General features: G+C 47.0%; 1 protein-coding gene across 2 annotated transcripts in view; it reads left to right on the top strand.

The window, feature by feature from the left end:
- LOC144175901 (cytochrome P450 2C28-like) overlaps positions 1–24,669 on the top strand; it is a 72,940-nt gene extending 48,271 nt beyond the window's left edge. For both annotated transcript variants that reach the window (XM_077704967.1, XM_077704968.1), the window contains 3 exons: positions 3,245–3,503; positions 20,208–20,398; positions 23,399–24,669. In XM_077704967.1, the coding sequence (XP_077561093.1) occupies positions 3,245–3,503; positions 20,208–20,398; positions 23,399–23,571 (623 nt within the window). In that variant the 3' untranslated portion in view covers positions 23,572–24,669. The remainder of the gene's footprint in view (positions 1–3,244; positions 3,504–20,207; positions 20,399–23,398) is intronic.
- The last annotated feature ends 3,073 nt before the right edge of the window (positions 24,670–27,742 follow it).

Here is a 27,742-nt window from a genome sequence, read left to right as displayed (position 1 = left end):
TGTTCTTGTCGCGCTGCCTCACTCCATTTTAGGACAAAACTGGCGTGTGGCCGTTCATATTGTCAGCGACGACCTGCACTAGAAGATAACCAACAGAGTCAGTGATGATCGCATGTAAATATTCCTGGCCGCGCGCCGTGTATGCAGCTGTTATGTTATGCAAATATAGAAGTACACATCTTTTCAGGCAGCGGGCGTGCGATTTGGTGCTTGTTTTGTGTCCTTTAATAGCGCTTAATTTGTTTACTTGACGCTATTGCCTCACCTACTCGCTAGTATACATGTACCCTGCCGTTCGTAAATCGTGCGGCGTAAAGCGTTACGCAAGAATTATTTAGTTTGCGAGAATAAAAAAAACTAAATTTCCACTCGTTTTCATGGCGGTGCCAGGGAACAGTGGTGTCGGCTGAGTCGGCTGCGCAATTCTTGCGTTCGCTTGCATTCTCCTGCTGAAGCAATATTTTGCAGTTTCCAGCAGGGTTCAGTGTTTATGCTACTCGTGATCTTTCCTTTGTCGACCGCACGCAAGAAGAAAGAACGGTAATGGTCGTCAAGAAGTTAGACCACCCGACCTGGCGATACTCTACCACGCCGCGACGACCGCGACAGCTCGTTTAAAAGAAAGCCGATAAATCGGCTTGTTTTAGCGGATATTATTTTGTTTAGCCTATGCAACTACTTTAAGGGCTATTTCATACAGTGTGCAGTCATTTAAACGAGCCACAAAGCGATTAAACTGAGTACAACAAACTTTCACGGTGCCTTGTAATTGAAAACACATGGAGGGCGGCGAGGGTCGTCTGCTTTTGTACTACCCAGAGTGTCGGCCACTAGGGGCGCTGCATATTGCCAAAACTCCAGCGCAGGAGGCCTATTGGCGGTGGGCGCGACCACGGGCGGCGCTGCGGAGCGCGCCTGCGCGACGTCAGCTTAGGGATTCTCGCATTTGTCGTCTGCTTCACTCGGGTTAGCTCTCCCTACTGATATTTTTTTTTTTTTTTTTTGCGCATGGTGGACATCTGATGCTTGTACGCACCAGATTTTGCGAGTGCGTAACTTTTCATCACAATAATAGACTTCAAATCGCTCACCTAGCTCAAGGCATGTGTTAAAGTAATTTTGTGGATGCCGCCACGGAAGAAACATTGCCGGCGTCGCCCCATTCCTTGCGAAGCCGGTCCTGTGTGGAGCGCGAAGGGTAGGAGCTAGACGCCAGCTTCTGTATTAAGCAATCTTTCGAGCAAAGGGAACAGTCAGCTTATAGTAACCGACAACAGGGAAAATACCAGACCCAAACGAATTCCGTGCCTTCGGGGCTGTCGGCTTTGGCAGAGGCTTTACGGCTTCACGATTTCAGGTAATCATTTTTAACCTAAAACAGTTTTTGCAACCTTGCCGAACGTTCGAAAGTATTGTTTCCCATCACTTTACGTTGTCATGGCATGAAAGTATGCCGACATGCACTATGGCGCGCAAAAAGTGTAGGTTGAGTTCCAAAAAACTCACAGTGTGTACAGACGCTTCCTGGTTTTACATCAGGCTTCAAAGCAGCATGGAGATTTATTTAGCAAAACGAGTCACGTCTACGGTCAACATACAGTAACACTATGTTTGTTCAGACCTGGAGGGATATTTCGGTACATTTTCCACACCCATGTCCTCCCAATATTCAGATATGTGTAATAGGAGAACTGCAATCCAGAGGAGGAGGAGCACGAGGAAGAAGAGAGAACTTTAATGACCAGCAAAATCGAGCTGATTAGTGGGCCGGGTCCTCAGTCATAGAAAAGTAATTTTCTTCAATTAATAGAACGCCATACCGAGAAGACCAGGATAAGTTCTTTACTCCTGGAAGGATTGCAAAACAACGAAGAGCTGCTTGGAAATATTCATCGGTTTCGATTCTTGTAGTATATGCACCTATTCATTGCGTTCGTTAGCGAGTATATCAAGCCTTGAACACCGTAATCATGTCATATTTGTTCGGGTCAACGGTGAGTTCGTTATGATAATGATAGTTACGATAGAAATTCGGGGCACAAAAGCCGCCTTCGAGTACTCTGGACAACGTTGTTTGGGGTGCGATCGCGGTGGCGTAGCACAAACCTTCTCATTGTATTTGCATGTGAATAAACAACGCACGCTGCGGATATGCACATTCTTGCACGCAGAAATAACGAAAGCCAATTTGTGAAGGGAATGTATGCTATACAGCCTGAAGAAGACATCCACACGATCTCTGTGAGCCTCCAAAACAACCCCAAACCTACTAATGAGACATTTGTGATGGTGCAGAAAAATTAATGGGTTGGGCACAGAAAAAAAAAATAAACGTTCATCTGATACAAATCAACAACAACGAAAGAAATATAAGACAGCCGCTTTATTTCCTGCTCTACGATCTGTGTGTAGGCCCTCCCTGCTTAGTACGTGGCATTAGACTGTTGAGTCTTCATAAGAGCATCTCAAAAATAGTGTAGGGAAGCCTACGAATTTTGAATATTTATCGAGGTCTGAGCGCTGAACCTCGCGAATAAGCTATAAAGGACGAGTTACACATGATCTTCTGACCGATGCTCTCTCTCTCTCCTCGTGTGTATCGAACTTGTGGGGGATACAGATTGAAATTATTGAGATGTGTCAGAAGCTGGCAAATATAACTGAATTACTAGAAATACGCCTTTTAGTGAACTAAAGCGTCAGAGCGGGCGATTTCTAGCACAGGCGCTGCTGCCCCTCACATGCGCAGTGTACCAGACGATAGCGGCGCGAGTCCCTAAGCCGCCGTCACAGCCAGGGGGCGCCACTGAAACATCTCATCGCCAATAGAGAAACCTTGCTTAAACATGCGGCGATGGTAAGCCTAAAGTGCTCAATATGCGTGGACCGGCCACGGACGGAGCTGGCTTATCGGAGTGCTTCAAAACTATCGCCACTGGGGCGTGCTTACGTATTGGAGCAAAATGCCCGCCCGCACATCGTACTTGAATCGGGGCGTCGTGCGATAGCCTCATTTGCAGTTGCTAAGTTGCTCAGAAAGAGATTCTCATAAGAGCGATAGGGAGGGTTTCGAAAACGGGGAGCGGTTTGGACAGTCTTATGAAGGCAGGTTGCTTTCTGAACGCTTATGTTAGTACACTAGGGGCTTTAAGAAGGTGCAGGAAGGTGGGAAAAGCTGTTAGCCGACAAAGCAGAGAAGCGCATGTCGCCTTTGTGAGCCCATCTTCTCATTCACGTTCCGCAGCACGATTCCTTGTGGGCAACGTGATCAACCTCTTCGTCGCCGGCTCGCACACCGTGGCCGTCGCGATCCACTGGCACATGCTACACTTGGCGAACAACGCGGAGACGTGGCAGGCTCGGCTGCAGCGCGAGATCGACGACGTTGTGGGCCGGGAGCGGCAGCCCACCTGGGAGGACCGGAACCAGATGCCCTTCACGATGGCCTGCATCTGGGAGATGCACCGATGGAAGCCGAGTGCACTGACCGGCGTTCCCAGGGGGTTAGTAGTGGTCGAACTTAGGTCCTATGCAGGTTCATGGCTAAACGTGGTCCCAGTGACGCCTTGTATACCGTATTTTCGAGCGTATAACCTGTCCCTGCATATAATTAGCACCGCCACTTTCAGCCCGTCGAAAAAAAAAATCCTCGCGTATTGCCCGCACATTTGAAAGGCTGTACCAACGCTACTACACAAGCAACATATCACATGCTATGTACACAGAAAAAAGCATGTATTTAGGAAGTAGGATACACTGCCTGCAAAGCGGAAGTCACAATTCACTGATAAAATTCAGTGCGCTCGTCCTTGTTTTTTCTTCCCGGTCCTTGTATGTTTTGCCCAGTCGCTGCCATAGAAGGCTTAGTTAGTGTTACTGCGTCGGAGCTTCCCGGCACAACGCGCATTGCCGTGAAGCTGCACTAAAGGAAATATATCAGAAGGATTCCAATTGTAAAGCAGACTAACAACTAAGCTAGACAGATGAAAAAGTCGCTACTTACCATCCACTGTTGCACTGCGATTTAAAGTATCGGACTTTCTAGGGATAGCCCTCAGATAGTCCGAGGATTATCGGGTATTGTGAGACGTAGGATACGTAACAGGAGCAGTCAATATTAAAGAATGGATTGGTACTCCACACCCTTGCCGTTTTGCAAAAGACCTCATGCTAACTCGTGTACCTAATCCGCAGGTACCCAGAATCAAGACACTTATGCTATGGGCATTGAAAAAGCCCTGTGGTTTAGCTGCATAAAGTACAGCACGTCACTTAAATCTGGCGCACAAGCCGAGATGGCTTTTAGCCACGCACACTGCACATACCCCATGCGAGGGTGAGTCATACGTCGCTCGAGAAAGATAATCCAGACCATGGGAAGCACTATCCACCCGCAGAAGCACAACGTCGCATTGCATCGCGAAACAAAGGCGTCCACAACACATACACACCATTGCCTCCTGTAATGTCAAACGTATCTCGCACTTCCCAATGGGAATGAGCGGTACGCCTGCAGTGCCCACATGTCGCGAGGTGGGGCCCCGAGCTGAACCGGATCACGCAACCGTAACTGACTTCTAGAGCGGTTTGTGCCTTGTTGCCAAGGCAACCGATGTTTGAGGTTGTCAAAGAAATGCCGCTCGCTACAGCGCTAGAAAGCTCAGAGCCGCGGCGGAGCATGTTTTGCCAACGTTGCCGCTCTCCACCACGCGTCTCCCCAAGCTGGACTAGTCACATGATTGAAGCGTTTTGTGCACGGGTTCTGTATCTATTTAAAATATCTTCTTCACATGCCGCCGGCAGGAATTACCACGGCCGCAAAATAAGACCCGGCACCAGCTGGGCCACATCTGATACGGCGCTTTTTGGATAAACAGTGGCGGTGCATCAAAGGGAACGAGCGCACGATCCTCCCCGTGCGGCTGCGAGTTCGCCGCCGATAAAAAGTCATGTGCCCCCGATAGCAACTGCATCAACGGTCACCGCGAAAGGGCAAGGCCAGGCCACCGCGCACATGCGGCCAGATTTTTCGTTCGCTTTTCCAGCCTTGAGCGGAGTGCGGAATTCATGGTGTCAACAAAACTTGCCCGTAGCAGACGGCACTCGGAGGAGCGTAATGGCGGAAGTACGTCACCGCTGAGTAGCGCAGCATCATGGGAGGGAAGGCTCGCGCGAAGTCAACCGGTTAAAAGAGGAGGAAACGCGGCGCGACGATAATGCGCGGTTTTTGATTAAAGATTTCTCAGCTAATACTCATCGCTTTAACAAAATTCTTGCGGGAGGAGATTGCTAATACATTGCTTTATTTGGTTACATGTACATCTATGCATCGGCGGAAGGTATTTCAGGACCCATTTAAGTACCAAATCAACAAAGGAATTACTTGCCGACAGGCGTAATAACACATGAAAAGAGCTGCAAGAACCCAACAACTCGGCACAACTTCACCGTCTACAATTTACACCGCCAAGATGACCGGCGCTGCAAGTCCTGCGTAATTACGCCATAGCACTGAAAGACCACATAGAGCGCATCCCTCTCGTCGTCCTAACAAACGGCCATGTAGCAGGCATAGCTCATTATAACTCCGCTAAGTGCAGTAAAGAAATGTTCGGCCAAGTAGCGTCTTCCTGTGGTTTCTACATCGGCAGAAAGAGGGAGACAGCAAAGAAAGACGTGCACCGGCGAAGCGGACGCTGCTCGCCAAGATCTGCTCACCCCCCCCCCCCCCTCTCAGGCTCAACGAGCACCCCTACTGCCGACCCTCACAAAGTGAAACGCACGCCGATCAACGAACGCCCGCGCAGCTCCCCGGCAGTGGTTTGAACCGTGGCGACACCGACCGGAGCGGGCGGAAACTATAATGGCAAACTGTTCGCATGGCGACGCAGTGAAACATCCCCCTCGCGAGGGGCACGATCAAATGCAGAGCATTTCCGGGGGCGCACGACGTTAAGTAGTTTGCGTTACGTTAATGTTGTTGCACTTGTGGCAACTGCTGACGAGAGAGCGCTTGTCAGCAGTAATTTGAATGAGTCAAGGATATAAGGCGCGTTCGTAGCCTCCCATTCTGTGTCGGCTTTGTGGCGCAGTGGGTAGAGCACCATGTACATTGCGTTCCGCCCGCAGGGTCGAGGGATCGAAACCAGGTGCCGGATAGTATTTTTTTTATATAGTGTATAGGGAGGGGTGCGGGCTACGACTACGGACGCCTACGGACGTCAACGCGGGTGACATCGTGAGTTACTGAAATGCTCTGCATTTAAACCCGCGTATTACCCGCACCCCTACTTTGGCACTGAAATTTTTGCATTTTTGGTGCGGGTTATACGCGCGAACACACGGTATTCAACATCGCCAACGTGACCGAACGGCAATGCGAGGCTTTTGTAGCAGTGGATACGTGTATGGGCACACGAACACGAAGCTGTTATTTTTCTCTTGCTATCGTGACTGACTGCATCAACTAGTACTCAGATCCCCTGGACATGCGATGACCGCAACATCTTTTAGATGACGCTATTGTACTCGTCTATGTTTAACACGACGCGGCGAGCCGTACCGCTTAGCCACAACGATGTGCCGCTCTGTGAGAAAATTGTCCAGATATGTTATAGCCGCGGACGGGTATTGCAAGTAATGGCGAACAATTTATTTCAAAAAACGTTTCTCATTCGGGGAGGAGAAGGATTCTTCTGAAGTGGTCCTGCAACTCTTGTTCATCAGTCGACTACTTCGCACTCGCAATACAAAAATCTACAAAATGGTAGTACATACCTGACGAATACGTAGTGAAATACTTGTGCGAAAAGGGAAGCGTGTCAGTAAAACTGACCGCACAGAACAAAGTTACCGGGATTTTGACACGCTAACAGTCAAATAATATTGCCGGTGCGGCGTCACGAAGCCTACCGGTGTTCCAATTAAAAAGAGTTTTTCGTCGAAGTGTGGACGGCGAAGGCGGGCTCCGACGGGTGGATCGAGGATTCTTTGCAGCGTGCGACCACGACCGTGGACGAGTACGCCAAGTCGTGCGGGTTGAGCTGCGCACCGCAGAAGTCTGAAATTTTACTCATGCAGCCGGGCAGACCCCAAGAAGGCTCCCCAACCGGCCGTCACGGTCAGAATTGACGGCATAGAGATCAGGCCTGCACAGCACTGTGGGATTCTGAGCCTGCTGCTGCAGAACAACGAGAAAGGGCACGCCGGCCTCGTTAAAACAAAAACCACCACACAACAGATAGTCGGCATGTTACGCCGGGTGTCTAACAGAAACAGAGGCCTGAAAGAGGACGACGCCATCCACCTGGTGCGGGCGTTTGTCGTGTTGATGGTCACCTACTCGGTACCGTATCTCCTGCTGAGGAAGACGCAGAGAAACACCCTCGACACGGTCATTTGCAAGGCAACGAAGCAAGCTCTGGGTGTTCCCATATACTCGTCGACCCGACGACTGCAGGACATATGGCGTCCACAACACGGTGGACGAGGTGGTTGAAGCTAAACTCTCTAATCAACGCGTCAGACTAAGTAGCACAGAACATGGACGCGCCGTCCTGCGCAAGCTGGGATGGCGGATCGAACCACTACCCACTACGACGCCCCTACCCGGGAAGTGGAAGGTGGCAATCGAAACGAAGCACCTACCCCGGAACATGACCCCGGGTAAGGATGACGGGAGGCGCGATACGTGGGCCAAGGCCCTGGCCCGACATCTGGAGGAGGATCTCCGCGTTCTATACGCGGACGCCTCGCTTAGGAAAGGCAGCGAGCGGGCGGCGGCAGTCGTTACGACCACGACCAGCTTTACTTGTTACGACGCACGACCGACTAATCGCCACAGCGTCGACGAGGACGAGAGACGCCGTGACGGTAGAGAAGAGGTGGTTGTGGCTCTGGCGCTCGTTCAACCGGGCGTCGAGGTCGTGGTCACGTACTCCAAGACTGTGTGCGGCAGCTACAGGAGGGGACGAGTTTCCTCCGCGGCATTTGCGATCTTGAACCAGGGGACACCGGGACGAGCCGTTGAGCTCGTGTGGGTCCCGGCTCACTCGGGGGTAGCAGGAAACACCATCGCTGACTACCACGCCCGCGAAATGACGTTCCGGGCAGCCACCGAGTCGCGCGATGATGCGGACACCCCGACTCCAATAACAAGCTACAGAGAGATTACTCGAGCGTACAGAGAAGAACGGCGCACCTTACCCGAACCACACCGCACTCTAACCAGGCAACAGCAAACGATCCTGAACAGAGTGCAGGCGGGCTCGCTTGCGCACCCCATTCTGCTCCATCGCATGTATCCACAGTTACGCGACGCCACCTGTGCTTCCCGCAAGCAGGCCAAAGGCACCCTGTCGCATCCCATGGCGGAATGCACGTTCCCCGAGCGTCCACTTTCCCCCACTCCCTACCCTACACCCCCCAATCCAACCTCCACTTCCCCACCTCCACTCCTTGAGCGATGAGAGACCTTGCTGTCGAGCCCCGCCCTGCCGACCCAGCTAGCCCTGACGGCCAGGGGCCAGGAGTTCTTGGGGACATATGGGTCCCGTGAATAGGGAACAACCCTGGTCTCGTGCCTGTGGGCACCACCAAATCGTTTGGGCTCAAAAATGTTGTTTCATCATCATCGAAGATGTATGCAAATTACTTAACGGCACGACATCGTAAATACACGCCATCTCCTAAGCATTTTTACCCAGAATTTGTACTTTCTCGGAGTGATTACTATTACCTTAATCTCAAAACAGCATTTAAATCATAAAGTCACCACTTTTTTTACACCTGTGAAAATGGTATGACCGTGTGAAGCACCCCGTATTAAAGCGAAGCTTGTTTTGTCTAGCTGATGGAAGTGTCGTCCCCAAAATGCACTGCACGAATGCAGAAAAAACAACTTTACACAAAGGGAGGGAACATGATGATGATGGTGATGAAAAAAACACGTTTCCCGTGGCCGGAATTCAACTTGTGCATCTCGTTTTAAGAAACCGACGTCTATCCGATTGCGCCATCATCGTATTTGGATCGCTCAGCATTTTCTTTGGGCTGTTTCACAACCGTTTTCCTTGAACTTTGAAGTTTAGCTGTTTGGATTTTGGACGAAAACGATGGTCTCACGGTGACGACAAGGGGGGGGGGGGCGGCGCTTAGTTTTCCCGAGAGGGATTCGTTTGCTTCCGTCTGAGTTTGGACTTTGACTCGCAGGCACTTAGCACTGTGACCGTTTACGTTGGACTTTGGCTCTCACACCGTTCGCACTTTGATCGTATGCACTTCGACTTTGATTTGCAGCGGCATTGACATTGGTACTCCTCCATTTGATTTTCGACCTCAAGAAAGCTTCGCGTTTCAACCATCGTCGTCGTTATACGTTGTAAATTTGAATTTTGTCCAGTTTGTAGCTCGCTTGCGCACAGGTTAATGACGGTTAGAGGGAGGGGTGGCCGCGCGTGCTTGACGGGCCGGACCCTTACAAAAATGATTATTGAGATTGAATTGAAAGTCAATCGACTTTACTCAGTACATTGTGTTGACAGTAAATTGACTTTGAATAGAAATTTTGTATTGAGTTCTCGTTGAAAATTGGCCGCCGCGTTTCAATTGAAACTCAACGCTGAGTTTCAATTGGAAGTCTATTGACTATAGTCAACATGTCTGTTGATTTCCAATTGACTTTCCGTTGACTCTCAATACACTTTTCCTGTTGAGTTCCCGTTGTGACGTGTCAATTGAAAGTCTATTGAGAAAAGTCTGTTGAGTTCCAGTTGAGTCTGTGTTGACTCTCTATTCATTCTTCTGTTGAGTTTCTGTTGAGAAATGTCAAATGAAAACCTACTGAGCATATTCCAGACAGCCCGTTTGATTTCCTGTTAGTTTTTTGTCAAGTTATTTCAACAATTGCATAGTAAAGTTCAGTTAACTGTACTAAATATATCTAAGTCTGCTTCAATATTGCAAAAACATTCTAAAAACTGTCGTCAAGGTGTGCAATAAGCAGGCGAAATAGTGAGGTGTTGCATGGCAAAGCTTGCTTTATTGCTCACGAAAGCATCATGGGAGGGCTGGAGCCTCGCAGGGTCCACTTGCCTACTTGACTGTGTAGCCTGCAAAATACAAGAAACAAACTTGTTTGTTTGCACCAGTCAAGTACGAAATGATGATTGCATCCCTTCTCATTAAGCATGCTGGTTTAAGTACCTGGCTATTTTAAAAGTTACCTGGCTTGTATGTTTGGAAAGCAGGGAGACAGCAGTTCAACAAATGTATAAGCTTTCCTCAGATTTTAATGCCGTAAGCGAAGCTAGCCCCATCAATTAATTCTACAATTGGTAGGGAGTGGAATGCCTTTAGTTGAATGCCTTCCGCATTAAGGCGCCTGAAATCTACCGGAACGACTATGTTTCAACGCGGCAGGGAGCCAAAAAATCACCCGCATGGGTCCGTAATCGTGTCTTCCACATCTTTCAGGCCCAAAAGAAATCCAAATAGGCCTATCAAGACTGGTTGAGCCACTACCTGACAGGAGAAACCCCAAACCTGTGCAAAAGCATACCTGTCAACCTGTGGATTTTGTTTTTTGAAATTTTAATGCTTGAAATCTCGTAAAACAAAATTAGAAAATTGTCAACTTGCATGAACTTGTTTACAAAACTAGCCTTGATTAAAAAAAAACTTGGATCAGATGGTACTGTAATCTAAAGTTACTACATCAGGCAATCATCGCAAATGGCTTTATGAATGGTTGAGCGCATAATACTTTGTGCTTACCGACTAGTGGAAAAAAATACATGAACCGTGATGGAAAAAAACGTGCCAAAAAGAACGTGACAGGAAAAATACATAACTTGAATTTCGCAGTCTTTTACACTCTTGTAACGCTGAAGTATGGTGTGTGCCTTGCAGTACGTTTACCAAACAAGTAGCACTAAGCAGCACCTTAAAGGGATCATATGAGACATGGGTATATCCACATTTTTGCCTTCATCATAACAATGCCAGAGGGGTATACCAGTATAACAAGGCCGTCTAATGCCAGTTTACACACAAGGAGAACACGAAACAGTTTTGTTTGGTGAGGGGAAAAACATTAGTTTCTGTAAATGAGAAATAATTTAAAAGCTTGTATCCCTTTGCTTGGCGAGATTTTCTATACACTAGCAGCACTAAAACAGTATAGTGATACCATGCCGACCAATCATTTGGGTAATTCCTAGAGGCAGAAAATCTGTCAAAACAGATTGACTAAGCCCTCGCGCAATGCCGGTGTAGCATCAGTCAGTGGCACGTCTGATGCCACATTCAGCCAAAATGTTATTCAGTGATTTTGCTATTACTCACACCACATTAAGCCCAACTTATTCAAAACTGCTCCGAGAAAGGCAGTCAGCAGGTTGTGATTAGAAGCAATGGCAAATTTCAATTTATGCTAGCAAGTCGAGCAAGTGCTTAAGTCAAAACTGGTATTCATCAGTTTGAAAGTTTGACGCCTGTGCATGTTCTAGTGCAAGCTGCCTAGCACCTGTGACAAAAATTGGCAAATGAGAAATTCACGGAAAGATACATGGAGAGAATTGGTACTTAGTGGTAAAAGACTAATATATGACAACAGTGTGCAGTCTGTTTCCAACTACTACTAACGCAGCAGGTTTTTTCTGCATTGGTTTTAAAGCCAAAGTGTCTGCTTGCCTTTAGGGTGCCGAGGTAACACATCAGACTTGTGTAAAGATGTTTTTGGTCAAACCCTACCTTCTGCGGATACATGGTCTCTATTTTCCAAAAGCAATCAATGAATTTGTTATATTCTTGGGCATTATTTTTTTAGCTGGAATGAAGTACGGTTTAGGCCACATTTGTCAGTGCTCTGCACTCAGGGAACGCTCTTTCTCCAAGCAATCGTTCAAATTAATACGCAAATATATTGCTGGCTGCCAGCACTTTAGCTTGCAAGTATATTTTACCGCCATGTCTTCTAACTGGTTGAACACACTATCCTATTTGTGACTGGTAGATCTGCCTCTCAGCCTAGCGCTGTCAGGTGTGCCTGCATGGCGCAGTATTCGTGCGTCTGTTATTGATCCGACAGGCACTTGTTCGATTCAACCTCCTTCATTTTTTTTTCATTTTCGTTAATTTCGTTCGTCAAACATTTTATTTATCTTCATCATGGTGTTCTTTCTTTTTTTATGACACTTCGTAATAGGTAATTCATGGCTGCTGCTCCGTTCTGTAGCGGCACTGCATCTGGGATTTTATTCATTCGTCAATTGCCTTCAAAGGTTTTGTTAGATCTTTAGCTTAAGATACATACAAATATAGAACACGCGAAAGCAATACAGCAGCGCGGAAGACAGCAAAACACTGATTGATGTCAAAATGTTGTGTGCCGGTACAATAGCCTTCCCCTTCAATTTTTGACACTTACGTACAGTATTTTTGAAAGGCTGAAGTGAAATCATACCCTTTAGGTCGATCTGGAGACGGCGGGAATAAAAACACTGTTCATATACCGACAAATAACCAAGTCGTGAGTATCGCCATTCAGGTAGGTCTGCACAACATTTGTCATGATGAAATGTACAGTGTGCGTCAGGCTTGTCTAGGGCAAGCGAGCGCACGGCTCCGGAGCGTGCTGGCGACATCTGCTGATAACTGCTGGGTTAGAGATAGCTTGCCATTGCGCGTGCGCGGATCTCGGACAGGGTCGGGCCGGTCGTCATTTCGCATGGGCCACTCTTATTTGCAGACGCCACCACCCACGAGGGGCACTGGTCTTCCCCAGTGCCAGCCATGAGCGGTGACTCCAGATAGACGCGCCGTTTGACGCGTTTATCGCAGGCAGTTACGTAATCGCATAAAGCAACGTGCGTCAATCTTCTGAATCTCAAGCGCACCAAACGGAAAGCACGCTACAAGAATATGCACCGCGTCAAATTACGCACTGATCTCCGGCGTCACCGCTCACGGCTGGCACGAAGAAAACAAGCACCCGTTTCGGGTGGTGGTGTCTCCAAATTTTAGAGGCCAAAGCTGAACGACGACCGGCCAGGGCCTGTCCGAGATCCACGCACGCGCAATGGCAAGCTATCTCTATCCCAGCAGCTATCAGCAGATGTCGCCAGCATGCTCCGAAGCCGCGCGCTCGCTTGCCCTTGACAAGCCTGACGCGCACTGCACAGGAGCGCTCGGAAAGAATAAACTCACCTTATAACAACGTCGCTCCCAGCGGCGCTCCCAGCGTGGTGAATTTGACGGATTCCAAAGCGTTGCTAACAGGGAAGGTAACACCTCACTTCGCAAGCTTCCTCACCGTACGATCACAGCGCACAGACACAACACGGACACAAAGGATGTTCACCGGCGGTAAAAAAGCGCATACGATGGCTTTTCCTTCAATAAATTCGATGTATCGCCAGCTGCACTGCAATGTATGACCTTTGATGCTCGTTGAAAAGATTCGCACACGGCACATAAATCGTCAACAACACGAGCAAAGCTGTAAATTTGCACAGAACAGTGAGAACGACCGCACAGCGTTGGTGCCCGCACATCCGGGACTGCGAACAAGCGACTTTGGCTTGGCTTCAAGTGGGTTTGCGATGGCTATGCCACGGCTACGCATTCTTGTGAAAAATTGAGCGTGAAAACATTGACACGAGATATTAAAAAAAGCGACGGCGGCTTGTGAGTCCTATGTTAATATTTACGATCATTGTTTATAGAATTATTACCAACCCGTCGAGCAGCAGTAATATTATTTTGCAGATAACCGAACTCCGCCGAAGTCGCGATGTTGGCTGTTAGCTCCACTGGCGGCAGTGGCAACTCCGCGTACTAGACATTCGCGGGGAATCTCGGAGGCCATGTCGCGACAGCGCGGTCACTTTAGCTTAGCGTGGGAGGATGCCAGAGGAACCAGAAGAACTGGTTATGGGCGGGTGTGGAGGTGGATGGTACGAGTCAGTAGTATTAACTCTATGGATGGTACGTCTTTTGTGTCCGGGCGCCCGCGCCCTTCCAGGTTCCCCGCCTCGGCGAATGGCAGCAGAACAGAGAATCCTTCAAAACAGCTTTGAAGTTCGTGGTCTGCTTGCGGGCGCAGGATATTTGCGAGCGCTTGTGTTTGAGAAACATTCCGCGGGCGCGTTGACATCTTTAAAATACTTTTGTTAGCGAGAGAGCGGTTCGGAGTGTAACAAGCGGCACGCCAGCTCACTAATTTGTTCGGTTTCTCTATTTTGTTTTCTTTTTTTGTAGTGACGTGCAGCAGTGTCAGGCTCGTTCTTTCTTTTTGTGTCCCTGTGCAGTAGAGATGAGTTGCTAATCAGCGCTTCAGTTTGTCTTTCTTCTCTTTTTTCTTCGTTTGTTCGTTTAGTTCGTGTGAGCGGGGGCGCCTTGTGAAAGTCTCTTCCGCTTACGAGTACAGATTTCTTTTGCCGTGAAAGAACTGTTTTCACCTGTTTTAATAGAACATAGATGCGTGTTTGCTCCTTGTGGGATTCTCTGTATTCCACACTGCAGTTCTACAGTTGTTATCGTAGACAGTTCACGGTATCCTCAAGGAAAGTTATGTATGCGGGGGATATTGATTTGTTTGACTACGAAATTTAAGGCGCCGACGCTACACTGGCGATAAGGCCCGCAGCAGTGGAGGGCCCCGGATTCACAGCCCGAGCCCGGGGCAGTCCGCGGCATCTTATAGCCTTCAACCCAGCGTCCCGCCTAATTGTGGTCGTAGCGCCAAATCCTCCCCTGGCGAGCCTGGGCGGGCAAAAGTGAGTTGTAATTGCCATAGCAACGTCACCGCCATCTTGAGCTTGGAGGCGTACTAATTGTCATGGCAACACAGCGAGGAGGCGCAAAAAAGGGGGGGGGGGCTGATGCTTTTTTCCCCCCGCTTCTTCCCGCCGCTCCGCGGCTCCGCTGCCGGCCCCGCTAGCCCCGCGCCGCCCGCTAGGAGTCGCCGAGACTGGCGCGCCTCCATGCAGGCGTACGTACGCAGCTGGGACAGTAAGACGGCAGCAGAAATCGCACTTCAACACTTTATTCATGTTACGAAAATACGACCGAGCACAAACGCAACGTGCCGTGATAAGCACTGATGTTCGACACGGCATAGCACAAGTTGACATCGAACACGGTACACGTAGTTGTACAGCTCACGACACCGCGATATCGTTCAGATTAAATTCACGCTTTAACGAGTGTCTCACCTTTTGCTAACACGAAGCAAAATCACTTCTTGCTGCGCTTCCTCCCTGTGCATGGGGCATATAACCTTCTGTGGTATTCAGAACGCTGTCACGATATTTCCGCTATGATACGACTCGCACGCGAGCCCCGCGGCTACTCTCGCGCACCGGCGCCGCTGTTGCTCCGGCAGCTGCAGCGACCGTTACCCTGCTGTCGCGCATGCGCGCCTAAAGTCGCGCCGGGAAGAGGCAGAGTGGGAAAAACAGTGAGAGAAGGAGTGTTTTGCTTGCCCCGCGCCGCTGCGACTTGGAGCGCGTAAATCAAAGAGGAACTAGCAAACAGTCACCTCGGATTGCCCGGGGTCTTAACGTGCGCCTAAATGTCGAACACATTGGCGTTTTCGCTTTTTGCCTCCAAGAGAAAAGCGGTCTCCGCGATGGGGAACTGAACTCGCGTCCTTGGGCTCAGACCACGGCGGGGTGTAGTTCTGGCTACCCTAATGAAGTTCACGAGTGAACGACGACGAGGCCAAGCTTGCGTTCGCTTGATTTGAAGGCTTGTTTTAAAAGTTCGCTGTATACAAAAATTTAATTGTTCTTTTTTCGACGTGTAGTGATTTACACCAACGTTTTGCTATTTTTTTTCTGAGTATGTATAGGCACATTTTCGTTACTGGAATATTCTTTCGCGTTTGGGTTTGTGAGATAAGTATTCATTTCTGCAAAACAGCGCTGTTATTATCGTGCCTCCACAGAAAAACACTGAATCATCGCACTAGGATGCGATGTCACATATGACTTTTGTAGATGTAGCAGATGAAATGACTTTTTAAATCTACCTCCTTCCCCCGCCCCCCCGTAACACAACGTATCACAGCATTGTATGTGTGAAAAGAGGGAGGAGGAGTTATGACTTTTTTTTTTTGTCCCCAGAACTGGGACCCGAGATGTGTAGCCCCCAGCCCCCCCGCCTTTCTGTTTTTTCCCGGCCGAGATATGCATGCTTCATGATTCCGCACCAACCTTCCCGGAAGACTGACTTCGAATATCTCCACTGCCGCTAAAGCGCCCCAAAGGGGAACCTTAGCAGTACTGGAGATTGCTCACCCATTATGTCAATGTGTGCTAAGGTATAAAGAAGAAAATCAGCTGCTATAGCAAGGAAACGTTTCCGCGGGAGTTATTGAGGAACTAGACCCGCGCCATGGCTCTGCTGAGAACACCTCTTTAATCCTCCTTCTCTTTACTATCTAATGATGATGATCTGTACATTGGCAAGGGGGCTTCTTCCTTTTCCGCAACATCCTCCCGCCCGCGACAGTGATGCAACTACGGATAAAAAGGACTTGAGTAGAAAAAACATGCCAAAAAAAAATAAAACGACGGTCAGTTCAGCAGCCTGGTTTGAATTCGTCTAGCCGTTCGGTGACCGTTAGTGAGCAGCTTAGTTTTCCATCGGTGCTTTGTCATCCGATGGTGCTTTCTAATGACGGTCTTCGTTAGGATCGGCGATGAACGTACATCAGCACTCTGTTGTGTTGCAGGGAAGAAAATTCGGGCTGGCTCGCGCCGAGCTGGTCGTTCACATCGTCTTGGTCGGGATCGCACTTTCCTCGACCGAACCTCCCGTGTCTGAACACGCCTTGTAAAGGTAGAGGCACTAGTTGCACTCCGCCTGGCGGAATTGGGTCGTAGCTTAGGCGAATGTCCACAAACTCTGCGTCTTGTCTTTAGTGAGGCAGTCCTTGTCCTTTTGCTGGGCTTGTCCCGAAGTCTTCGCTTCTTGCGCCGGTTCATGTCGGTGTTCCTGGCATCAGTGTACGTGATAAGATGCATTGAAACAACGGGCTTCTGATGATCGGGATAGGACTCTGGAGGTTGTGTTAATCGTTCTTCACTCGGTACAGAATCCATCCGTGATCCCAGCGTAGCATTTGTGGACGCACTCAAGGTTTTTACTGGCAGTGGGATGATTTCCGCCGTTGCCGTATCCGTTGTGAGTAATGGGTCTTCGCACTCAGATACTTCATTACGGGAAGCTGTAGAGGTAATCCACGACCTACATGATGTTTGGACGGGTGCGACTTGAGTGGGTTCCAAATTCGTGACGCGCTGCGTGATTATCTTTTTCCGCATCAAGCTCATCTTCGATATCTTATCAGTAAGCAGCCACTTCGCACTGAAAATCATATATAAGTACTTGTCAGATTCTTCGTAATCCTTTTCGTAATCCTCGATATCTAGGAGGTCTCGTATCTGTCTGTCAAGATTATTTATGTTTTCAAGCACTTCTGTAAGCGATTCGAGGAGGATTTTAAGCATACTAATTCTCGGAGTTGTTGATTCTACAAGGTTGTCTGTTGTTCTGACGAGTTCGGTTATCTTAGCACGGAGAGTGTCCCTCAGCTCTTTCAGTTCACTCACGGCCTCCCTGTGCTCAGTAGGCTGAAGGTCCACAGGGAGGGTCTTCTGTATAGGGTGCTGCTGCTGGACACTACCGGGTTCCCAGTGGTCGGTGCGGTGCGTGGAGCAGCCAGCCATGGGGTGCGCCGTTCGAGGGCAAGGCCCACGGGATCAGGACATCAAACGGTTTCCCGGGCCTCGCGTGCCTCGAAGTCGCTGTGCGCCGTCATCTCGTGTCCACCAGGCCGTTCCTCCCGGGTTTCACGGCACCAAAAATATTGAGGAACTAGACCCGCGCCATGGCTCTGCTGAGAACACCTCTTTAATCCTCCTTCTCTTTACTATCTAATGACGATGATCTGTACATTGGCAAGGGGGCTTCTTCCTTTTCCGCAACAGGAGTCACGTGCCAGAAGAGATGAGTCACTGGAGTTTTGTCAATGTTTATTTCATCCATTGTTTTGTGCAAACCATGTTGCGGCAGTATTTGAGGAAATGCATTCAAAAATTGTCCATTACAGTTGATTTCCCCACTTAGCAGGTATAATTATTATTTGTGCAAAGATATGCTGCTGGTAAAGGCTACTGGATTACCCTACGGAGTTTCATCAGTGTTGAAAATTAAGCGCGAACCATAAAACATGGAAAAGAAAGAAGGACACCGGTATAATTTTCAACAATGTATGTTCACCAACTAGTTCGACTCTCAATCCTACTTAGTTTTGTCAGTAGAAACTCTATTGAGTTTCAATTAAAGGAAGTCATTTGACATTCTGTTGAGGTTTGTCTATTGAAACATTGTTGACTTTTTATTGACTACACTCAATAGAAATGTCAATGTAAAATAAAAAAATCATAAAAGTAACCTAGTAGTCTTAATTCTGTAGACACAGTGGGCAGCGCTGAAAAAAATAACCCTTCAAAGTGTATGTTTGAGCCTGATGAGTTTTGTCCATTTGTTCTCCAAAGAGTTTCAATTGACTGGTGTCAATTGGTTTTGTGTTGCGTTTTCTCAATAAAAATCCTTTTGAGTTTGTACTGACACATCTCAATAGCCAATTGAGTTTGAATTAAGTTTCTGTTGATTCAATGAAAACTCAACAGGAAAAGAATTGAAACTCAAAATCCATTTTTGTAAGGGGAGTTTCGCCTGACTTCATCTTTTAATGTCTGACTTCGTCGATAGGGACCGGCAGCTCCACGCCCGACGAGTGTGGCATTTCTTGCCATGTGGTAAATTTGGCTTAAGGTTCACCTAAGATACAGCATAGGATGGCAGGCATAATGTGGAGGCTTGAGTTCCGACGTCATCAATCGGCACGCATTGAAAATAGCCCTTGTACAATATATACACAAATATTTCAAATTTAGATTATTCCAACTTCTCCATAATTCCAACAAATTGCAACATTTTGGTTGGTCCGCTATATTTGCAATGTATTTTAAAGCCGCTTAATTCAAACTGCTTAAATTACGTAAATAAGGTTAATTTTTACTTTTTGGTTGTCCATGCCGGATAATAGCTGCGGCATTTGCCGATCCGGGCTGCACATTGCCATCCTTATATAACTAACTGACCCAAGCAAAGCCGAGTGCCTCATTTACATCTCGAAGCAATGAACTTCCTGCCCTTGCTGGCATAGAAAATTGTTTCGAAATTTTATGCAAAGACAAAGCAGTCATTCATTAGTCATTTCTTCTCAGTGTGATTTGCACTCCAATAGTGCGTCCGAAAGTTGTATCAATAAATATACGTGAACGTTTCATTACAACACAAGTTTGCATGTTGCGCCGAGTCCTATTTATGAGAACTTCGGATAATTCTGGGGTCCCTTCGAGATTGATCTATCACGAGTATACGGTAGTACTCAATGGGCTTCAAACTGCATGCAACGGTTGACGAACTACAACCCCAGGTTCAAGCTCTAAAACTGCAGCGCATATCGTACAGATGATACCGTTACACAAGCAATGGGAGACATACCCAAGAACTGGCATGTACCCAGAGCGGATGGGTGAAAATCCCTCCATGAACTGCAATGTATACGGCCGCAACAAACGTTCCCGCAGATGTTGCTTGAACATTGGCGTCGAGCAGTCAACTAATAAATCAATCAAGGAATTTCCTTTGCCGCAAGCACTAACAATGTCGGACACAATTTTTTCCCCTGCTCTGAATCCGAGGCGCGTGCTCTGAATCCTAGAAATTTGTCACACACATTGAGTGCATGAAAGTTCAAAACAGTTTTCAATGCCATTATGGGCAGGCAGTTCATTGCTTTGACATGTAAATGCAGGCACTCGGCTGTATTTGGGTCTGTTAGTGATATATGGATGACAATGTGCAGCTAAATGCCGCAAACGCCGCGGATATTGCAGGCATAACGGTATGTCGATTTCGCACAATATTCCATGGTTAAAGCAGCGCCACCGTCTAATCAAACAGTTAGAGCATTTCACGATGTTTCACGTAACCCAGGAAAACACCAATAAGACTTTACTTGGCGGACAGACACAGACAGCCAAACGTAGAACTTAAGATTCCGGTACCCGTCCAAGAGTCGAATCTGCGCCCTCATCCATTCGCAACTGTTTTGTCTATTCTTCCAGCACCAGTGAAGATACCGTTGTGGGCGAGTACTTCATTCCCAAAGGAACGACAATATTCCCGAACATCTGGGCGGTGCACCACGACCCGAAGCTGTGGAAGGAGCCGCACAAGTTCGACCCGTCGCGATTCCTGAACGACGACGGAACGCTGGTTCATCCCAAGCCCGAGTACCTTATGCCCTTCTCTATCGGTAAGATAGCGCTAACCTTGCAGGCAATCACTCAATACAGTTTGAGGATAGCATAAATGCATCGCTCGGCAGGCCTCCACAACGTTTTAGAGCGCAGCTCTTAAGCGACCGCTCCTGCGGTTTCGCCTCCCCGTCAGCCTCGGTGCAACCAAGCAAACGAAGAGGACACCGAACAAACATGAGGAGGCAGAGCGAGAAGTAAAGCGGAGGAGGAAGGTGTGGCGAACGTATGAGGGGAGGGAGGTATGCCGATGCTGCGCGATACATGCTCTGCGGCGGCGACAAAACAACGCAGATCATACACACCAATGAACTATACAAGTTCACTTGTGTGTATGTTGTAAACTATACGTCGGCACGGCGCATGCGGTGAATGGATGAGCACTCCATCCTTATCATCAGGCCCATGCGAAATCGTTTTTTTTAAGAAGCGCCCTCGCCCAGAGGCGCGCGAGAACGAATCTGAAACTTAAGCCTCCGAAAGTCCACTTGTATATTTCACGGTCGATTTCTTGTGCGTTGCTTTTTTCTCTTTTTTCCGTCTCCACTGCCTACGCTTCTCCTCTTTTATTTGATTTTCTTTTCTTTTGTGGCCAGCCGCAGGAGGTGCTTTAAAGAATAAAAACTTCATAGATTGCGCCTTCCCGTTTATTTTGTGCGTCCTCGTCTCCGTCCGTGTCTCGCACAGCCTTACGGCGCAAGCGTTTTAGCATACGTTGCCGTACGTAAAAAAAGCGTTGCCACGGTGAAGATTGAACCCGCAGCCTTCGACTCAGCAGCACAACGCACACGCAACTGAGCCACCATAGGGATATCTCACGATTTGACAAAAAGGTGTACCTGCCCCTCATAGCAGTCATCGTTGCCACGATTTGACTAAACGCATCATAATGCGCCACCGCAGATATGTGTTTTTATGATAGCATACACGTACAGCCGAGCACAGGGCTTAGCTGGAGCTTAAGATTTGACTTTAGCGTAAAATATCTAAAAAATTACTAAGAAAAAGTTCTCAAACTAATGAGCAATATTTAAGTGCCCCCTTAAACTCGAAACAAATGCAAGCAATTCTTACTAGATTACCTAGCACCACAGAAGTGGGTAAAGCGTTGCTCTAGCTAAGATTGTGGATCTTTGAGTCGGTGAAGCGTTTATGCGCCCAGCTTCTTTGCGCTCCGTTTTCGTGTACGCCTTTATAGAGCTCCCGTTTTAAGTAACTTTTGTCAGGGGGCGGTATCTAAGCCTTTAAACTTGTTTCCCCGCTAAATCTTAGACTAGCGCCAAATTCCTCCCTAGCGGAGCTGGAAGGGCATAAATGAGTTGTAACTGCCATGACTACGCTGCTGCCATGCTGAGCCAGAGGTGGGGAAGGAGGCGCGGCCGTCGTCCTCTCGCGTCTCCCCGCCGCCCGCAAGGCCCGCCGAGACCCGCCCTCAGCCCTGCCGCCGTACGCCGGGTGGACAGACAGACAGACAGACAGACAGACAGACAGACAGACAGACAGACAGATTTTATTAAAGGTCCTGAGGGACTATCCTAGATGGCCGCTAAGCGTCCGGATCAGATAGTCGCTGCCCACACCCGCGTAGGAAATAAGATTTTGGTCTTCCCCCCTCTCGCAGGCCCTCTGGACAGCCAGGAGTTGTTTGCGAGGGTCGTTGCTTGAGAGAGCGTTCGTCCATTCTTGCGGGGGGTTGTAGGCCGTGGCCGTAGGTAACGCCGGACATAGCCAGATCATGTGTTTAAGATTGCAGTAAGGCTATTAGAACTTAAGACAATGAGGTTCGGTGGAAGGCGGGATCACGCTGAGCCTGCTACTAGTGGGAAACGTATTCGTCTGTAGCGCTCGGAAAGCTATAGATTGTAATGATGTGAGCTCCGGGTGAGGTTATGGAACTGTCCCACGTGATAGCTGATAGCGGGAAATGATTCCACGGAAAGTGAGTAAAGGGTCTCTGTACTCGCCAAGCCTGTCACTCGGGCTAGCGATGGGATTACGCAGTGCATTTGCTGTAATAAGGGTTTAGCGACGATAAAAGTAAGTTAATTACCGTTCAGCGTAACTCTCCCGCATGCAAAGTCGACTGCCCCAACCACGGTATACGCAGTACCTCCGGCTCAAAATCCGTAAGAACTGGCAAGCTAGCTAAAAAAAACAGCGTCGTCGTCCCATGTGCGACTCACCTGCTGAAGTAATCATGGTAACGACGACATACGCGGGTAGAAACACCGCCGTCAAAAATCGCGGACATAGAAGGGAATTCAGGCGGCCAACCATGTCTTGGACGAGGTTCGGACTTCTACGTCAGCGCAAGCCGCCGAGCCAACAAACAGTTCTGTCTCGTCTGGGTACTAACTTCTATTATCGTGAGAAAATATGCTTACTATTATTAGACCGACCTCTAAACGAACTAGGCAGTATACCTCTGACACAAAAAAACAACACTTTGAAATTCATCTCAGGAGCCCTTTAATCGAAGGGTTTATACTACAGGCAAAACTTTTTCGAACCACTAAATCTCGAAACACACGGCATACTTCTCAACATGGTTCAGGAAGAAAAAAACACTAAGCAGACTTGAGGCAAAAGGTCAATTTACAGGTGGTATTTTAAGTGTTCTTTTAAATTAATTTGCATGGCTGCTTGATTTCCCCCGTAGCAAGTAAACAAGCGTCTCCCTCAAAACAACGTTTTGACCCAAAATACAGAAAGGGGTTGCTTAAGGCTTTCTAGTAAACTGACCTGAATTATAGAGTCAACAGGTATCAGCTTTATGCCAAGGTTTTCATTGCAGAGCACAAGCAGAGAGGTCGATTGCATCTTACCTGCCAAAAATATTTCTTTAGAGGGTACATAAGTAACTCAAATTGTGATTAAGGATGAAAGCTTTTCGGCACCTTTTCCGAGCGAGCTAAGGTGTGCATGTCTTCTATAAGGAGGTTCAGTTTAGTATTTGCTTTAAATGACTCGTTTTCTTTCTTTCTTCTCTCTGTTGCCAGGAAAGCGCATGTGCCCTGGCGAGATTCTGGCCGTTGTGGAGATCTTCTTGTACATTACCTGCCTCCTACAGAAGTATCGTGTTGTACCAGAACTGGGGAAAATTCCTGAATTAGACGATGACATTCCCCTCGAGCAACTAAGTCACTACAAGCTAATGTTCACCCCACGATGAACGGCTTTGCTCACAAGAATAATGTGCCATATCCTCGGTAAACATTTTGTGTGCGAGAAACACTGAAAAAAAAAAAACAGAATAATGCCCCATATCCTCCGATAAAATTGTTGTGCGTGAAAAACAGTGAAATAAACGTGTATAACAATGCATCATATCATTCGATAAAGATCTTGTGCTTGAAAACACTGTAATAAAGAGGAGAATAAATCACCATGTCCTCCGATAGAGTTCTTGTGTACGAAAAACACTCAAATAAACAGTCGAATATTCCCCCAAATCTTCTAAAAAAAATTTTGTGTGTGAAAAACACTGAAATAAACACCAGAATAATCCTCCATTCCTCTAATAATTTTTTTTCTGAAAATACACTGAATTGAACAGTAGAACAACCAACCATATCATCCGATGAAGTTTTGCGGGTGAAAAGCAGTGAAATAAATAGTTATTCATACAATTCGTTTGCCTAAGCTACACTCTCCGGTTCTATTCACGCTCCGAAAGTTCTATCACCTAATGAACCACGTCCCTCAATGTCGTCTCTTCTGTGAAGAAAACAGAAGACACTCTGTTGAGACACACTAAGAGGTTATCAGGGAGAAACTGTTTCATTCCAATATGTACGGGGCTATTTCATGCGTAGTTTAACCACAGGGATTTGAATGAGATGTAATTTTTATTCACAGTGTCTCTGTCTTGTGGCAATAATGTCTTGCCTGTCTCAATAAAGTTTTTTACGCTGTGCAATGGTTAAAAATGAATTTCGGTACAATGCGCAGTAAGAATCACGTCTAGCTTAGCCTTTCTACGCTATCCACTCACCCTTCACAAGCTATACAACTTGAATTTCTTCCGAAATTTTGCAATAATTACAAACTGGAGTCATTGCAACATAACCTCCAATTTCTACTGAATAAATATCAATGCTCTTCTAAGTTTTCAAAACAGGAATTAAGGACGTTTTTTTGTTTGTAAACAATAAATATTTGTTGGTACGGTTACTAAAATTATATGGTTGTATTACATTTGTATAACGCTTTTCTTGTACTTCCAATGTATTGTGACGATGTTTTGTTTTTTTAGTGTGCAATCGTGATGCCTTGGTTAGGGTTCTCAGGCCCAGTCAAGCTGTTCATACTCAGCTTTTAGCCCTTGAACCCTTCCAGAGTGTATTTTTCTGGAAAAATAAAATTTGAATTGAATTGAATTAGACTGAAGGGCGGGTACAAGGCGCGCCCTCATTTACTACGTAGCATGAAGCGTTGCCTAGTCGAGCGGTGGCGACGATATGCTAGAGAGGGAGTAAACGTCTTTATCAGGTTAATGTTGGTGTTCGGGATGGTTTCGTCAGTCCAGGATGTTGAGTGTACCTTGAGCAGAGGCCGTGTCAGCTTTCCTCCCGAGCAGCTAAGGTGGTCAGTGACGGTGTTTGCGGTCGTGCCTCTATCAAAAATGTTTTGCAAGGAGGATATGGCCGAAGGGTGGGAGCGGAGTTTGGTGTAGCCGCCGTCTATTATGTGAAAGTGTGCCCCGGGGTCTTTGCTTAACCGGCACTGTGGGGTAACAGACACATTCCAGAATGTCAGTTCGCGTTGGATAGAGAAACGTGTTTGCCTAAAGGGTGAGGAAGAGTCGCTCTTGATTTCTCTCTAGTTCGTTTTCTGGGTGTATTGCAGGGTGGCGACATTCTGCGACACAAACATGGAAATATTCGTTCTAAAACAAGCCAAAAAAACAAAATGCGGCGAGGCTTATGTGAGGAAGCCCAAAACCAGCGGGAGTTCTTTAAATGCTAGCACACATAAAGGAAATTTATCAATTGTAATTTTACAAAAAAATGTCCGTCAAGTACGATTAGAAAGGGATAATTAACATAAATAAAATTATGAACGAAGGCACTTATTCAAACTATGTCATAGTCCCCTATGTAGTCCTAATTCGCCCTGTTCAATGCAGGTTTGTCAGCAATGTAATCATGCCGGTCCGTGATTGCCTTACATGTGGATACCTCAACTAAACACAGCAGTTGTCGCATGTGTTTATTTATTTATTTATACATACTGCAACCCGTAAGGGCTATGGCAGGAGTGGGGAACAGGCCGGTACAAAACAAACATGGTGTAATACTTTGCGAAGGAAAGTAAAATACAAAGTGGCAAGACATGGCATCACATGGTGGCATAATGAAGACATGGTGGCAAGGAACAGAACACAGCAAACATACTGTGCAAAACTGTGCATACTGTGCATACTGTGCATACTGTGCACAGCAAACTTAAACAGCAAAAAAACTGTCAAATGGTATTTATGGGTAACAAGAATTCGTTTAGGGCAAAGAACGTGTGTCACCGGATAAGTTATTACAAAGTTCAACAGTTCGTGGAAAGAAGCTAAATTTAAACGTGTTAGTACGGGCGTAGGATGGTGCCATATTCAAAGGATGGTAGTGGCGTGTTGAAGAAGGTCTGTAACATGTTAAGTACAGATCTTTTGAAAGTTTGCACGTCGAAAAAATTATAGAATGTAATACCTTGAGAGACTCAAAGTTCCTTCGCGATGAAAGTAGAGATGGTTCAAAGATGGTAATGCTGACGTAGGTGAAAAAGCAAAATCATATCGCCTAAAGATGAATCTAATGGCCTTTTTCTGTACCGATTCAATTTGTTTTACTTCGCACTGGTTGTAGGGGTTCCATACAGGTGACGCGTATTCGAGCACTGGGCGGATAAGGGTCCTGTACACAGTTAGTTTTGTATCGCTAGGGGCCGCAGATAGTGTAGGCCGGAGGTAACCAAGTTTTTTTAGGGCTTTAGAAGTAATGTAATCAATATGGAGGGACCAGGACAGGTTAGGAGTAAAAAGCACGCCAAGGTAATTATATTGGTAAACTCTAAGCAGGGACCGTCGATTAAATGAGTAGTTGAAATCTGAAAGAACTAATTTATTGGTAAAGGACATGAACAGTTTTTTTGTAGTTAATATTCATTTGCCAGGAACGGCACCAGTTCCAGAAAGCTGCAAATTAATCGTTGAGAAGGATGTGATCACTGGGCGAGTGAATTACATGATATAAAACACAATCATCAGCGTACAAACGAATCTTAGAGTGAACAATATCAGGCAAGTCATTAACCTAAAGCAAAAATAACAGAGGCCGGAGGACTGAGCCCTGCGGAACACCAGAAGTGATTTTGGCCGGGGAAGAAGCAACGGAATCAAAGTACACAAATTGAGATCGGTTCAAAAGAAAGCAAGAAATCCAGTGAACTAATTGTGGGTTATTGAGGATCTTATTTAATTTGTGCAAGAGCTTTGAATGAATAACAGTGTCAAAGCCTTTAGAGAAATTGATAAAGATGGCGTCAATCCGATGTCCTGCGTCAATGTTCATGGAAATGTCATGTGAAAAGGCAATAAGTTGGGTCACCGTGCTGAACCCGCGTCGAAACCCGTGTTGAAAATTGGACACAATATTATTAGACTCGAGGAAGTTCATGATATGTTTAAAGATTATGTGTTCAAGCATTTTACAAGAGTATGCGGTTAATGAAATAGGTCTATAATTGGAAAAAGAGTGCTTATCGCCAGATTTGAACAGAGGAAGAACTTTACCTATTTTCCAGGACGAGGGAAGGGTACCGGTGCGGATGGACGTGTTAAAAATAATTTCAAGGTACCGAGCACACCACTGGGAATACCGGAATAGAAATGCATTGGGAATGCAATCAGGACCACTGCATTTTTTTGCGTCCAGATTCAATATAAGGTTCAGAATGCCCTCTGCGGTAATTGTAATATTCCCAATGGAGATATTAGAAAGGCGATTTCGGAAGGGAGGGACAACGTTATTGTCAACAGAAAAATTGGAACTAAAATAGTCATTGAAGGCATTTAATATGTCAGCTGTTTCACATAACGTTTCGCCATCAGAAGTAAATGAAGACGGTAAAGTGGATTTGGGAAGGATAGAACGCCAAAACTTTTTGGGATTATTTTTAAGCAAAGTTTGAAGCTGTACACGATAATAAAAATCCCTAGCCGAGTTTGTAATCCGTCGAAGCTCTTCTTTCGCGAGTTTGAACTTGGTGATAGTGTCAGGGTTATTGTTACGTTTAGATCGCCTGAGGCGATTCACACGGCGTGATAAGTGTAGAATGTCGCGATTCATCCA

Source organism: Haemaphysalis longicornis, unplaced genomic scaffold, assembly GCF_048455015.1.
Source record: "Haemaphysalis longicornis isolate Haplotype H1 unplaced genomic scaffold, Haemaphysalis longicornis Haplotype H1 scaffold_3, whole genome shotgun sequence".
Lineage (NCBI taxonomy): Eukaryota > Metazoa > Arthropoda > Arachnida > Ixodida > Ixodidae > Haemaphysalis > Haemaphysalis longicornis.
Note: the sequence above shows the minus strand (reverse complement) of the source record. Positions and strands in the feature narration are given on the sequence as shown.